The sequence below is a fragment of the Balaenoptera ricei genome, chromosome 8 (genome assembly GCF_028023285.1).
Source record: "Balaenoptera ricei isolate mBalRic1 chromosome 8, mBalRic1.hap2, whole genome shotgun sequence".
Lineage (NCBI taxonomy): Eukaryota > Metazoa > Chordata > Mammalia > Artiodactyla > Balaenopteridae > Balaenoptera > Balaenoptera ricei.
This window is the reverse complement of record NC_082646.1, coordinates 13,579,381-13,593,364: the sequence shown is the minus strand read 5'-3', so window position 1 is coordinate 13,593,364 and position 13,984 is coordinate 13,579,381. Positions and strand designations below refer to the sequence as shown.

At 45.7% G+C, this 13,984-nt stretch overlaps 2 protein-coding genes, 1 long non-coding RNA gene and 1 pseudogene across 4 annotated transcripts; 2 read left to right on the top strand and 2 right to left on the bottom strand.

Annotated features, from left to right (window-relative positions):
• Positions 1 to 896: 896 nt before the first annotated feature.
• On the bottom strand, positions 897 to 3,562 carry LOC132370368 (uncharacterized). The gene is made up of 3 exons (XR_009504550.1): positions 3,486 to 3,562; positions 1,794 to 1,856; positions 897 to 939 (listed from the first exon to the last, which is right to left on the bottom strand). It is a non-coding gene; the product is annotated as an uncharacterized LOC132370368 (long non-coding RNA).
• Positions 3,563 to 3,664: 102 nt separating this feature from the next.
• CENATAC (centrosomal AT-AC splicing factor) lies at positions 3,665 to 12,130 on the top strand. Of its 2 annotated transcripts, XM_059930248.1 has the most exons (11): positions 3,665 to 3,828; positions 3,970 to 4,133; positions 4,555 to 4,653; positions 8,037 to 8,103; positions 8,182 to 8,244; positions 8,571 to 8,635; positions 8,789 to 8,894; positions 9,908 to 9,938; positions 11,543 to 11,632; positions 11,705 to 11,837; positions 11,921 to 12,130. In XM_059930248.1, exons 1-11 carry the CDS (start codon positions 3,709 to 3,711, stop codon positions 11,982 to 11,984), a joined length of 1,002 nt encoding a protein of 333 aa, XP_059786231.1. In that variant the 5' UTR covers positions 3,665 to 3,708; the 3' UTR covers positions 11,985 to 12,130. The 2 variants fall into 2 exon arrangements, with proteins under 2 accessions (XP_059786231.1, XP_059786232.1); XM_059930249.1 differs by lacking the exon at positions 8,182 to 8,244.
• On the top strand, positions 6,746 to 7,227 carry LOC132369597 (enhancer of rudimentary homolog; annotated as a pseudogene).
• On the bottom strand, positions 12,094 to 13,922 carry RPS25 (ribosomal protein S25). The gene is made up of 5 exons (XM_059930251.1): positions 13,816 to 13,922; positions 13,478 to 13,573; positions 12,726 to 12,909; positions 12,238 to 12,336; positions 12,094 to 12,143 (listed from the first exon to the last, which is right to left on the bottom strand). Exons 1-4 carry the CDS (start codon positions 13,816 to 13,818, stop codon positions 12,242 to 12,244), a joined length of 378 nt encoding a protein of 125 aa, XP_059786234.1. The 5' UTR covers positions 13,819 to 13,922; the 3' UTR covers positions 12,094 to 12,143; positions 12,238 to 12,241.
• Positions 13,923 to 13,984: the final 62 nt, after the last annotated feature.

Genomic DNA, 13,984 nt, shown 5'->3' with positions numbered 1-13,984 from the left:
ACCCGGGTGCCCCTTCCCAATAAAGTCTTTTGCTTCGTCAGTACATGTATCTCCTCAGACAATTCATTTCCGAGTGTTAGACAAGAGCCCACTCTTGGGCCCTGGAAGGGGTCCCCTTTCCTGCAACATAATTAGCAGGCTGTTAGCTGCATGCTTCTGAGGCTCCTTCCCAGCACAGATTCCCACCCCATGGGCATGTTAACACCAGGGTGCCTGGAGTTTTGATGATTTTAACTTAATTTGAGAAATATTCATAGAAGATCCCTTTCTGCTAGTTCTACTGAGTCAGGTATGATCAAGACACAGTCCCTGGGCTTCCCTGGTGGCGCAGTGGTTGAGAGTCTGCCTGCCGATGCAGGGGACACTGATTCGAGCCCTGGTCCGGGAAGATCCCACATGCCGCAGAGCAGCTAGGCCCATGCGCCACAACTACTGAGCCTGCGCGTCTGGAGCTGTGCTCCGCAACGAGAGGCTGCAACAGTGAGAGGGGCTCGCGCACTGCGCTGAAGAGTGGCCCCCGCTCGCCGCAACTGGAGAAAGCCCTCACACAGAAACAAAGACCCAACACAGCCAAAAATTAATTAATTAATTAATTAATTTTAAAAAAAAAGAAAAGAAAAGCTCAGTTCTGTGGGTCTGAGTATTATTTAGTAAAAAAAAAAAAAAAAAAAAGACACAGTCCCTGCACTTGAAGAGCTTTTTAACTATTGGGTTTTCAACTGACTACTAAACAAAACGACAAGAGGATGAGCAAAGGACCTTGAAATTGAAAAATTAATTCTGCAGGATCCACTCTGATAGGCTTCACAAAAAGGGTGACATTTCATTCATTCAATCATGAATTGATCTAAGAGCTTATGAATAGATTGAGAGCTTACCATGTTCCAGACAAAGTCACCAGCCTTGTGGAAATTCCATTCTAGTTCATATTTCAGAGCCCTATATAATAGAAAGAATTTATCAGGCAGAGCTGGAAAGAAGTAAATTCTAGGCAGAGGGAACCAAGGGCTGGAGATGCTAAAGTGCATAGGAGCAACAGGACTGCAGGAATATTGCCTGGAGGAGGGGGTGGAGGGGTGGAGTGTGGGACACAAGACTGAAAAGGAGGTTAGGAAACTTAGTGTAAAATTCATGTTGCGAAATTTAGATATTTCCTGAAGGCAACTTAGAGATATTAAATTAATCAGGAAAGTCATTTTAGAGACTACCTTAAGACCAGCGTGTGGAGGATAAATGGAGCTGAAATACACCAGACACTTGGAAACCAGTCAGAAAGATTTTACATGAATCTAAGCAAGAAAGGTAGGGAATTGAAATAAGGTATGGTCTATGAGCATAAAAGGTGGAGAACAGATTTTAGACATCTCAGAAATCCAGTAAGACAGCTTGCACAGGGTGGACGTGGGGACTAAGTGAAAGGGAGTATCAAAGAAAACTTACCGCGGGGACTTCCCTGGGGGCGCAGTGGTTAAGAATCTGCCTGCCAATGCAGGGGACACCGATTCGAGCCCTTCCCTGGTCCGGGAGACCCCACAGGCCGCGGAGCAACAAAGCCCGTGCGCCACAACTACTGAGCCTGCGCTCTAGAGCCCACGAGCCACAATTAGTGAAGCCCGTGCGCCTAGAGCCCATGCTCCGCAACAAGAGAAGCCACCGCAATGAGAAGCCCGTGCACTGCAACGAAGAGTAGCCCCCACTCGCCACAACTAGAGAAAGCCTGCACACAGAAACGAAGACCCAACACAGCCAAAAATAAATAAATAAAATTAAAAAAAAAAAAAAAGATAACTTACCCCAAAACTCCAGGCTTTAGTTTAGTGGTATCATTCACTGGGAGGATGAAAACAGGGGATGATCTGAAGAGGAAGAAATTGAGTTCCATTCACACAGTCTAGTTCAGATGGCAGCCGAATGAATACTCAGTAATGGAAGACTTTAGGGAAACAGTTTCAAAACCCAAATTACAGAGGGCTGAAAAGTTAGGCGTTTAAGCAGATGGTATAGACTACTCTAAAGCAGCTTTGGGACAAATGACGGAAACAGATGGGATGGTTGGGGTGTGACAGAATGAGAGGTCTTGGTAGGTCAAGTGAAGTAATATGTTGCCATGAGAGTGTGGTGGAAGTATTCCTGGGATCCAGTGGGTAAAGCGAAGTCAAGAGGACCTAAGACCTAGACCAGTGATTCTCAAACTTGACTGAGCATCGGAATCACCTGAAGGGCTCATTAAACCACAGATTGCTGGGACCCACTCCAGAGTTTCCTATTCAGTAGGTCTGGGGTGGGGCCCAAGAATTTGCATTTCTAACAAGTTCCCAGATGCTGATGCTGCTGACCGGGAGGCCACATTTTAAAGGTTTTTAAATTTTTAAACCTGGCCTAGAGCAAACATTTAGTAGCTGGCAGATGCTGAATAATTTTCCAAGTGAATGGATAAGAGTACTCATATTCAGGAATGGAGGTCTCCCTGCAGTTAAAGACCAGATAGAAGGTAAGTCCACAGGGGAGGATGGAAGACGATGGTCAGAGTAGAACTTCAGAGTTTGAATTCAGAGAAGGAGCAATTTTTGGTGGACAAGGTCCAGGATTACCCCTGCCAGGGGAGTGATGAGAGGTCAAGGAACTGAGAACTGCAAGGTCATCAAAATGGATCACATCTGGCAAAGGCCTGAGTCTAAAGGGAAGCTCCATCAGGAAGTCAAGATCTGAAGGGGAGTCTGGCTACTTTCTGGGTCTGAATTATGTAGAGTTGACTGGATATGCCCACAGACATTGTAACCCATTCAGGTTAATGCACCAGTACAGGTAACAAATGTAAGGGAAGCTGGGGACTTTGTGCCAGCTCTGTTTGCACATCCTGTAAGTTAAGGTGTGGGCCAGGCCCCAGGGTTTTTGGAGGGAGTTCTAGGGTGGAGATCACAGTCTGGGGATTTCAGCCCTCGGAGGGAGCAATTCACCTTAGGTGCTAAGGGAGGAGGGCAGACAGGAAGGCTGTTGACTCTGGGAGAAGTGGCTTGTAGAGAATAAAGTTCCACTAGTTTAGGACGTTTACAGATTAAACACGTCTGCTAACCCTCAGCAATGACTCTGCACCCTTTATAGCTTTCCCTTTACAGCTTTACAGGAGCAACGTTCAGATCACCCCTGTGGGGTATGAGCGTGATTAGGTGTTAGATTAGGCCTTCAGCTTGTGTTCCCTACAGCCTGCTGGTAATGCCTCTGCCGCTTTACACCTGTGCAACCTTCCACAGACTTACCTCCTCCTTCACGCCTCAGTTTCCCGCTTGTAAAATGCCAGTAATAACAGGACACCACACAGGGTTATTGGGAAGATTACCTGAGGTAGTTAAGGTAAAGCTCTGGACCCCCACTGAGCACCCTATAAATACTAGTTACGATTTGTTACATTGTCTCTACGGGTCCTTGTCAGTGTCCAGATACGTGCGCGGTCCCCGCTAACTGTTGCGTGCGCTCCTTTCCCTTACCTTTTCCAGCCAGACTGCATTTGGCGGTACTGGCGACGGGCTGGATTTGTGCGCAAAGAGGGTTCCCGGAGAAAAACCCGCGCAACCGTAGAAGGACTTGCAGTGGCGCCTGCCGGCCGCTGGGGGCCGCGGGGGCCGCTGGGTTCGCCCCGCCCCTGAGGGGTCAGAGGTCACCGGACGGCGAAGAAGTGGCTGCGCGTCGCGGATCCCCAGTCCTGGGTAGATGGCGCCGGCGGAGCGCTGCACAGTTTGCCGCCAGACCTTCTTCTGCGGCCGCGGACACGTCTACAGTCGCAAGCACCAGCGGCAGCTGAAGGTGGCTTTGGAGCGGCTTCTGCCTCAGGTGCGGACGGGAGGCTGGAGGAAACCCTGGACAGGACGGGGCGGGAATGCGGGCGGGGCTGTGAGGGCCCGAGGGGGTGGGATCTGGGGGTCCGCCGGGGTCCTACTTAGCCTCTTCCCCTTGGTACCCTCTCCGCGGCAGGTGGAGGCCGCCCGCAAGGCCGTCCGCGCCGCTCAGGTGGAGCGTTTCGTGCCCGAGCACGAGCGGTGCTGCTGGTGCCTGTGCTGCGGCTGTGAGGTGAGGAAACACCTGAGCCACGGAAACCTGACCGTGCTGCATGGGGGGCTGCTGGAGCATCTGGCCAGGTGAGCGCCGGGCCGGGAGCCGCATACAACAGTCGTGTACACTTGTGGGAGGGAGAGTTTAGGGTGGGTGAGAGGAAGAACGCTTTTGTGATTTGATTGAGTCATCTTGTAGGCATTGTCAGCCTTGAGGGTAGCGGGCTTACGGCTGCCATGGTCCCAGTGGTGTTGGGGTCTAGCTGGGAAAGTCAGCTGGGCAGCTTGCTCAATCAAGGTTCCCTCCCATCGCTTCCTCTCAGATTCTCACATTTTTATTGGAAGGGGGAGACTGGAGATCTTGAAGAGACTACTATCAGTATTCTTCTCTCAGCCTTGCCCAGAGACAGAAACCCAGATGTCAGTTTGCATTATTTATCTAATGCCTAGATGTCTGTGTAATATTCTGTAATCTATCATTGAGATTACTTGTCCTTTCCATTCTCAGTCCAGAGCACAAGAAAGCAACCAACAGATTCTGGTGGGAGAACAAGGCTGAGTTCCAGATGAAAGAGAAGTTTTTGATCTCCCCCCAGGATTATGCACGGTAAGTCACTACTTCACATGATGAAGTAGCAGAGTGTGGATTCTCTGGGCCTGTGTCAGGTACTGGAGCTTCCTCTACTACTTGGGAAGTTTAGTAAGGACTTCATTAGTAACCGTTGTCTTTGTAGCACTCATTATCCTAGGCACCATATTGAACACAAAAGAAATATGAGAGTCCTTGAGAGGTTTATAGTCTAGTTGGGGGGGGGGGGTGGATTTACAATGTATTTAGCAAATAGAGAATAGTGTATAATTAAAGCTGACCATAATCAACTACTTAAATGTATGACACAGAAACTACTAAGGTTCTTTAGGAGAAGATGCTTTTTATAGTGTGCAAGAAACTGGTGCTCACCCAGTGCCCACTTTTAATAGTTTTAGACTCTATTTTAACTGGCCTCGGAGGACCCCCAGGAACTGGAGTGCAGGAGGCTGGACAGCACAGAGAGGGAGTGAGCCCTGCCTGCCTCAGGGAGAGGACTCAGGCAGCCTCACATCATCACTTCTATTGGGACCATATTGAGATTGTGGAGTGTGGAACCCAAGGGGATCCCAAAGCCGAAGTTAAGAAAACACATGGTGTTTGTTATTTCTTTCTACCCAGTGTGGAGAATAATGAGGAAATAAGAAATGCCTAAATCCCACCACCTTGCCTTAAAATCTGTGGTTCAGACTGGGAGGAGGTAAGAAACTGAGGCCACTCACTCCTCACACCCTGGCTCAGCTCCATATGGTTTTTGGTGGGTGAATAAAGGATAGTTGAGCAGCAAAGGTTATAATTGAGAATTATGAGGATGGACTCTTTGAACTTTTTGTTTAAATATAGTTTGACTTTTGAGCTTTATAAATTTCAAGCTCACACAAGATAAGGCCAGGCCAAGCCTGACTGATTTGACCAGTAAATATACAATGAGCCACTTTTATTATTTTTTTAACTTTTTTTTTTTAAATAAATAATTTTATTTTTGGCTGCGTCTGGTCTTTGTTGCCGCGCGCAGGCTTTCTCTAGTTGGGGCGAGTGGGGGCTACTCTTCATTGCGGGGCGCGGGCTTCTCATTACGGTGGCTTCTCTTGTTGCGGAGCACAGGCTCTAGGTGTGCAGGCTTCAGTAGCTGTGGCTCGCAGGCTCTAGAGCGCAGGCTCAGTAGTTGTGGCACACAGGCTTAGTTGCTCCGCGGCATGTGGGATCTTCCCGGACCAGGGCTCAAACCCGTGTCCCCTGCATTGGCAGGCGGATTCTTAACCACTGCGCCACCAGGGAAGCCCTAATCATTATTTTTAAAGATTAGTCTTTTTAGTTATTTGGCTGCATCGGGTCTTAGTTCCGGCATGCAGGGGCTTCATTGCAGCATACAGGCTTCTCTCTAGTTCTGGTGCGCGCAGGCTCCAGAGCGTGTGGGCTCAGTAGTTGCAGCGTGTGGGCTTAGTTGCCCTGTAGCATGTGGGATCTTAGTTCCCCGACCAGGGATCAAACCCAAGTCCCCTGCATTGGAAGGGAGATTCCTAACCACTGGACCACCAGGAAAGTCCCAGTGAGCTTTTAGATTCAAGCAGTTTGTTGCATAGGCAGTGAAAAGAGTAAGCCCAAAGTGCCAGCTTCCCAGGTTGTCCAACACACCAAAAAGGACCATACTGATACACATAGGGCTGGATGAGTGCAGTGTGAGCTGTGCGGCACTTTGGCTGGGGGGCCAAGTCTAGACTGCAGCTACGTGCTTTGTATGTACAGCTCTCATCTGAGAGCACGAAGTCCCATACCCCATCAGAACTGGGAGTTGATGAGAAACTCTTTCATAATGGTCTCCCATGAGAGATAGGGGAGACGAGTGGGAGATGGCCTCCTAGCAGTTCCTTTCAGGCCTCCCGTCCTCTTGTGTTCGAGGAGGATCACGCAGACCTTCAGCCAAAACTCTAAGCTGCAGTTCAATGCTTTGCCTGTAAGGATACGTGCAAGGCTGCCAGGGCACCTTGATAGAGCCGTTCCCCTACATAAATGTTTTACATATTAAAATTAGGCAAAAAGGCTATAAGCTCACATGTGGTGGCGGAGTCGGCATAGTAGTCGGCAGCGGCTGCAGCAAGAGTTTGGCACCATGTCTCACACCATTTTGCTGGTACAGCCTACCAAGAGGCCAGAAGGCAGAACTTATGCTATTAATCTGTGAATGAATGCATGGAAGGTGTTTGTAAAATGTATGAAGAACATCTGAAGAGAGTGAATCCCAACAGCCCCTCTATCACGTATGGTATCAGTCAGTTATTTGATTTTATTGATGACCTGGAAGACCTCAGCTGCCTTGTTTACCGAGCTGATACCCAGACATACCAGCCTTATAACAAAGACTGGATTAAAGAGATCTATATGCTCCTTCGTCGACAGGCCAGGAAACAGTTGAGTTTGGAAGCATTAGGGGGATGGGGGTGGGCTTGGAACACAGGTGTGTACAGAGTGCTGTAGTAGAAGTTTTGTATTATAGTAATCCGGTTTCCATTTTGGTATACACTAGCCAGGGTTGAATGTATTAGATGAAATGTGAGGATCTTGTTCAGTCTGAAACCCCTTTTGCCCCCTTCTCCCCCTCCCTTTTTTTTTAACTTAAAACATTTTTATGATGATTTAGATGGAAGCTGGTTTTTGTCAGTTACTGTTGGTTCCAGTCCTTCAAACTGTTCGTATCTGCTGTAACATTCACTGTACTGACCCTTCTTCAAATCGGGGTGGGGGGTGGTGACGCGGTTTAGTTATGTCCTCAAGACAAAGTCTTAGTGAAAAACAAATAAATGTCCTTTAGTTATATTTTCAAAAAATAATAATAAAATTAGGCAAAGACAGTTATATTAATTATATATCAATTGATAACAATGACAAAAGAATAAGAATTCAAGTAACATTTGCACACAAAAATCTGACTGTACACCCTTCGAAGGTTTTCTGAGGACTAATGAACTGCAAAGAAATCTTGAGCTTTGCTTAGTAGTCTTATTGTTGATAGCAGCATTGATGTTATTTGGATACCTTTGTATTGTAGGATAAAAACAACTGCAAATATATTGTTGTCCCAAATATGGGACAATTTGGACATCAAGAAAAGGAAATTGATTTTCTTAAGTATGGTAATGGTTTCATAGGCTGTTCCTGTTCCCAGGAGATGCATGCTGAAAAATTTAGAATTAAGTCTCATGTTCTTGGCAGAAAAGAAATGTGTTTATAAGCGAACTGGAGCCAGTATGGCAAAGTGTTAACAGTGAATCTGGGGGAGAGGTACTTGGGTGTTCACTGTACTATTTTGTTTCTAGGAGTTTGACACTACTCAAAATTCAGAGAAAAATGATCTACTGAGGATCTTTTCACAACTGGCAGGGACTTGCCCTTTTTCTTTTTAGATTCAAGAAGTCCATGGTGAAAAGTCTGGATTCCTATGAGGAAAAAGAGGATGAAGTGATTAAAGAGGTGAGTTAAAGGAAAGGCCTCTGAAGGACCCAGCCCCCCCACCATTTTGTACCTATCTAAGCAGCCTCCCTCCCACAGATGGCAGCTCAGATCCGTGAGGTGGAGCACAGCCGGCAGGAGGTGGTTCGGTCTGTCTTAGAGGTTGGTTTCCCTCGGAGGAGCCAGCGCAGTATCCAAATCCACTGATTCCTGCTTCTCCCAGGTCCAACATTTCACCTACCAGCTCTTCTTAGAATTCATGGACTCCATGCTTCATCAGCTCGGCTTAATTCCCCTACCTGCCCACCAGGGGGCAGGCCTTTGTCAGTGGAGATGATGTGGGCCAGGCTGGGAGGGAGGGAGGAAGTTTGCAAGATATGGGCAGTACCCTCAGTATCTCAATTTGTTTACGTCTGGAGGGTGGGAGCATGGCCTAGGCAAATTCTTAAGCATCCTAGACACATTTATTTTTCCTGAATCAAACTCAGCCTCAGACAGTGCCAGACCCAGAAGAGGGCTCTTCGGCACCTGGAAGCTGGAACGGGACAAACAGGTAAGATTGTTAGGAAACCTCTTGTTGGGAGTTCTGACATCTCTTAGAACATTCTGTAACTCTGGCTGGGAAAAGGGAACAAATCTCATCTTTGCTATCCTCATGGCTCAAGGACCTTGTCTGCCAGCCTGGCTCCTGTTTTGTCTTTTTCAGCCAAGTAGCCTCCACCTCACAGCAGCCCTCATATGTGGACCTGCCACCAGCCCCAGAGCTTGACTGGATGGAGACAGTACAACCTCTGACATTCATTGGCCATCAGGTACAATGGATACGAGAGTTGGGAAAAGGCCAATGCCCCCTCAGTTCCCAGGACACCCGTCTCTCCTGGCTTTTCTGTGTATTCTGGCCATTCCTGTCTTAGCAGGCTTTTCCCTCTTGCTGCCCTGTCCCATAGTATCACGTTCCTAGACTTTTTCCTCACCCTCCATGGTGATCTTATCCACACATTGCCCCAACTGCCACATAGGAGTACCAACTCCTAAATCTCATGCTGTGCAGAATTCATAGTTCCAGCTCAATACGGGACATTTATAGATACCCCGCAGGTACCTGAAGCTAACTAACCCCTACCACTCCTGTGTTTCCATTAACTGTAGTTACAGATTCTTATCCCCTCCTTTCTTTCATTTTTCACATTCCCTCAATGAGTATGTCTTATCTATTTTATCTCCTTAATACAAGCTGGTCTCTACCAGCTTCTACCTTCGAACAATTCCTACTACTGCCATCTTGTCCCAAACACAACAGAAAATAATCGCATCACCTGCTTTCTTACATTCTATCCTCCAGCTGCACTGTGCTCCTCTCGCTTTTGAACATGTAATTGCCATTGTCTTAAATGATATGCTTTCCTTCCCTCATCATCTACTTAACCCTCACCTTCCTTCAGCTCTTAGCTCGAATGTCACTTTTTCATGGAAAACTGTTATAAATATATGTAGCCCCATGTAAAAAGCTGTGAATGTAACTTGTATAATTCATACTTAATTCTCTTTCCCAGTAGTATGTATGCTAAGAAAAGGGTTTCGTTTACCTACCATCTAGTTGGCACTTATTTTTGGACATTTCTGCTACTAAGACCTTGAGTCTGGTGAGGGCAAGACTGTCTTTCAGTGATTTACTGTGCTCTGTAAGATTTAACATCAACCCAGTGCGGAACTAGCATCATGGCAGTGGTTCCATCCACCTCCTGTAAAATTTCTTCCTCTAGGCTATGAGTATCCTATCATCTCTTGGCTTTCTTATGATTTTCCCCCCCATTTCCAACTACAGGATACACCAGGAATTGGTAACATCCACTCAGGTGAGACCCACAGCAATGTTTCTCAAACTGTAAGAAGCTTTTTTTTTAAGAGAATAAAGTTGATTAAGATACAGCACTGTCAGTGAACTTGGGATCTTTGAGACACACTCGAGTTCTAGGCCTTTCACTGGTAGAAGGGTATCGAAGACGCGTATGTCAAATGCATCTGAGTAACTCAGGAAAGTAACAGATGTACATTCACCTGCTTACCGGATTTTTTTTTTTTAACTTTCAGATCTAAGGTGTTTTAAAAGTTAGAAAATGTCAGACGTGGTAATTCTTGTAAGGGTTTTTGTTCAACCACTATTTGAGTGTGTGTTAAAATTTTTTTTGAAATAATACACTTAAGAGTGAAAATAAAAAGAGTATAAACTAAACAACAAGGTCCTACTGTATAGCACAGGGAACTATATTTAATATCCTGTGGTAAACTATTATGGGAAAGAATGTGAAAAAGAGTACATATATAACTGAGTCACTTTGCTGTATAGCAGAAATTAACACAACATTGTAAATCAACTATACTTCAATGAAATAAATTTTAAAAATAAAACTCGTTGCAATTGAGGGCCAGAGAAATTTCTATACCCTACACAGTGCCCACCATGGCATTAGCCATGCTACAGCCACTCGTCTCCTTGAATTTCAACTAAGAGAAAAAATACTTTGCTTGAAAAATGGAAGATTACAAACTTTAGCATAATAAACTTACGTTTTTCCAAAGTAAAGCAGCATCTAATAAAGGATGTGTATTCTCAATATATGAAAACCTCTCAACACTCAATAAAGGCGTATAAAAAGATGCTCATCAAAATGGCTAAAACTAGGGACTTCAATGGCGGTCCAGCGGTTAAGGCTCCGCACTCTCAATGCAGGGGGCACGGGTTCAATCCCTGGTCGGGGAACAATACCACATGACACGTGGTGTGGCCAAAAAATTTAAAAAGGCTAAAGACTGACCATTTATATATGCAGGAACTCTCATACACTGCTGGTGGGAATGCAAAATGGCATAACTACTTTGGAAAACAGTTTGGCAGTTTCTTACAAAGTTGAAAAAAAATCTCAATGTGCCTCAGCAAATGAACACTTCAAAAAATACTCAATAACAAAGGAACGATTGAAAACACGCGTAACACAAAAACCTCAAAGTAACTATGCTAAAAGGCACACAAGGGTACATAATATATTCCATTTATACAAAATTACAGAAAATGCAAACTAACCTATAGCAACAGAAAGCACATCAGTGGTTGCCTGGGAAAAGGGGTATAAGGAAGGTGTGCCAGAAAATATTTTAAAGGGGCACAAGGATACATGGTGGTGATGATTTCACCCCAAACATTTCAAATTGTATGCTTTAAATGTGTGTAGTTTGTTTTATGTCAGTCATGCCTCAATACAGCTTATTAAGTATCAGCACCTTTTAAATTAGCCTAGGCCCCTCAACTTCCCATGGTCCAGAATTCCTGGATTTTGTTTACAAACATTTATAGTTTTCAGGTAGGTAGGAACTTATAGCTAGATATGTTCCACAATAGCCTGAAGGTTAAAAACTTTTTCTAAGTGCTTTGATTTCTGCTTAAAAGGTCTTCCTTTTCCAGGTGCCACACCTCCCTGGATGGTCCAAGATGAGGACTGTAGCTCTGGGAACCAACAAATAGGACCCTCCTATGAAGAGTTTCTCAAAGAAAGTAAGTTAATTAATTCAGAAATGGTGATGGGTTCTTTAAGTCTTCCTACTGAAATAAAACTGCTTATTGTAGAGGAAAAACAGAAATTGAAGAAACTCCCACCAGACAGAGTTGGGGCCAACTTTGATCATAACTCCAGTACCAGTGCAGGCTGGCTGCCCTCTTTTGGCCGGGTCTGGAATAATGGACGCCGCTGGCAATCCAGGTATGGGCCCAGTGTCAGGACCCCAACCCACTCCCCCTTGGAGATCTCACCCTTCGTCCTGCTAACCCTTCATTTCTTTTCAGGCATCAATTCAAAACTGAAGCCGCAGCAAGAAACAAACAGCAGCCACGTAGAAAGAAAAGTTAATGGTTTCCTAATACATTTTCAACCACTGTAATGCTCAAAGCCAAATGAACAAACCGATACCTACTATTATCCTTTGTAACTGCCTTTCTTAGGAAACAGACATGCCCACTTATTTGATTTAATAAAGTTTTATTTTTCAAAATATACAGCTGGTGGGACCTGTAAAAAAAAAAAAAATTCAAGAATCAGAACTATAGAGCCTTGTGAAGGAATGCATACTTCCTACACCATGAACCCCTGGGTTCTTGCTCACCTGTTCATGCATCTTCACCAGCAGCTGGAGCATCTCCACCCTTGGTATTTCTGGTGTAAATTACTTGAGCTCTGTGCTTTGAAACCAGTTTAATAAGTCCTAGAAAGAAATTATAAATTTTTCACACAATAGTACCATGAAATACTTAATCAGACACTAGAAATATTTGTTTTACATCCCATCCCAAAACAGAAATGTTGAATTTAAGCATGAGTTCAGGAGACATGCCTACATTTCTTGGTTATAATCTAATTTGACTTACCTTTTTAAAACAAGGGACTCACCACCTGCTCTTGGGATGGCCACCTTCACAGCACTACACTATAACTTGAAAATCACTGTTTCCATTATTGGGCACTAACCAATAACCTAAGTAACATGTTAGAATTACATTACTAACAACCACCTATTGCATTTAAGATGGCTAACACGGTCAGGCCAATTTAAGGTGCAAAAGCATACAAATCAGTACAACACACCCCTCTCACCTTTACTAAGCAGCTCCTGCAGGGCTGCCCTGGCCAAGGAGCCACGAATCTTCAGTCTCTCAGAGACGACAGCTGGAGTTATAAGCTTATAGTTGGGAACTTCTTTACAGAGTTTGTCATATGTTGCTTTGTCAAACAAAACTAGGTTATTGAGCTTGTCCCGAACTTTGCCTTTGGACCACTTCTGCTCACCAAAAAAAAAAAAAAAAAAAAAAAAATCAGTGCTCCAGTTCTTCCCTCCTTGAACAACGTGCCTCAAAGAATTGTTACTTGGTTTTACGGCTATACTGAGAGAGTGGCTCTATTCCTTGGCCTACAGAGATCTATGAAATTCAGAATTTGCAGACATTCCGCAAATTAAGATTTAAATAATTAGAAACCCAGAATTCAAAGTAAAAAGAGACCCTGGTTGTCGTTAACGGCATCAAAGACACATCTGGTTGGGGGGGGGGGGTGGAAAACCTATTATTGAGACTTTCGGATACTGACTGAGCCCCAAGGAACCAATTAAAATAACACTATGTGCTACGTATCAAAATAAATGCTCTGTACACATCTGTTATATTTCCAAACAGCATATATCACCCCATTTTCCAAATGAAGAAAAACCAGAATGGTGATAAGAGCATAAGCTGTAATAACCTGACTCTAGACCCCACCACCTTACAAGCCATCTGCTAGGTGTCAGTTAATATATCGATAAGGGACGGGCGCCCGCAGCCTCCCTCAACGTTCAAGCGACTCACTCCTACCTTCTTTTTGGCCTTGCCCCCAGATTTGTTCACTGGGTCTTTGTCTTTCTTGGCCGACTTTCCGGCATCTTTCTTCTTCTTGTCATCCTTGGGCGGCTACAGAAGAAAAGCGGGAATGCGGCCAGGTCTCAAGGCAGCCCCACGCTCCCCCTACGCCTGCGCCCCACCTCCCCACCCCCGCGCAGACCCCACTGCCGGAGCACATGGGGGAAGCAATAGCCCGCCCGCCTCGACACGCGGCCCGGCAGTTCTGGGAGCCCTCCTCCGATGCCGCCCCAAATGCGCGCCGGCATCGCCGGCTCCCAAAACCACGCCGGCTGACCCCAAACAGAGCTCACCATAACGAAGCCGAGAGAGGAACTCCTACCACCTCGCTTCGCTAAGATGTCGGACAAAAAGGAAGTGCGTTTAGCGAAGAAACCCAGAAACCTCCGCCTGCAGCGAGTGCTTCCGGGGCAAGGGGCGGGACCGCGCGGAGGAAGTCCGGAGGCTCAGGCCTGACTCAGG

Bases quoted from the DNA above. Each gene is read 5' to 3' on its own strand.
- CENATAC (XM_059930248.1), top strand. From the start codon at position 3,709: ATGGCGCCGGCGGAGCGCTGCACAGTTTGCCGCCAGACCTTCTTCTGC. The intron at 8,104-8,181 runs GTGAGTTAAAGG...TCCCTCCCACAG, and splicing joins AGGATGAAGTGATTAAAGAG to ATGGCAGCTCAGATCCGTGA. The intron at 11,633-11,704 runs GTAAGTTAATTA...TGCTTATTGTAG, and splicing joins TGAAGAGTTTCTCAAAGAAA to AGGAAAAACAGAAATTGAAG.
- RPS25 (XM_059930251.1), bottom strand. The intron at 12,910-13,477 runs GTAGGAGTGAGT...TTTGGTGAGCAG, and splicing joins GGGGCAAGGCCAAAAAGAAG to AAGTGGTCCAAAGGCAAAGT. The intron at 12,337-12,725 runs GTGAGAGGGGTG...ATTTCTTTCTAG, and splicing joins GCAGGAGCTGCTTAGTAAAG to GACTTATTAAACTGGTTTCA.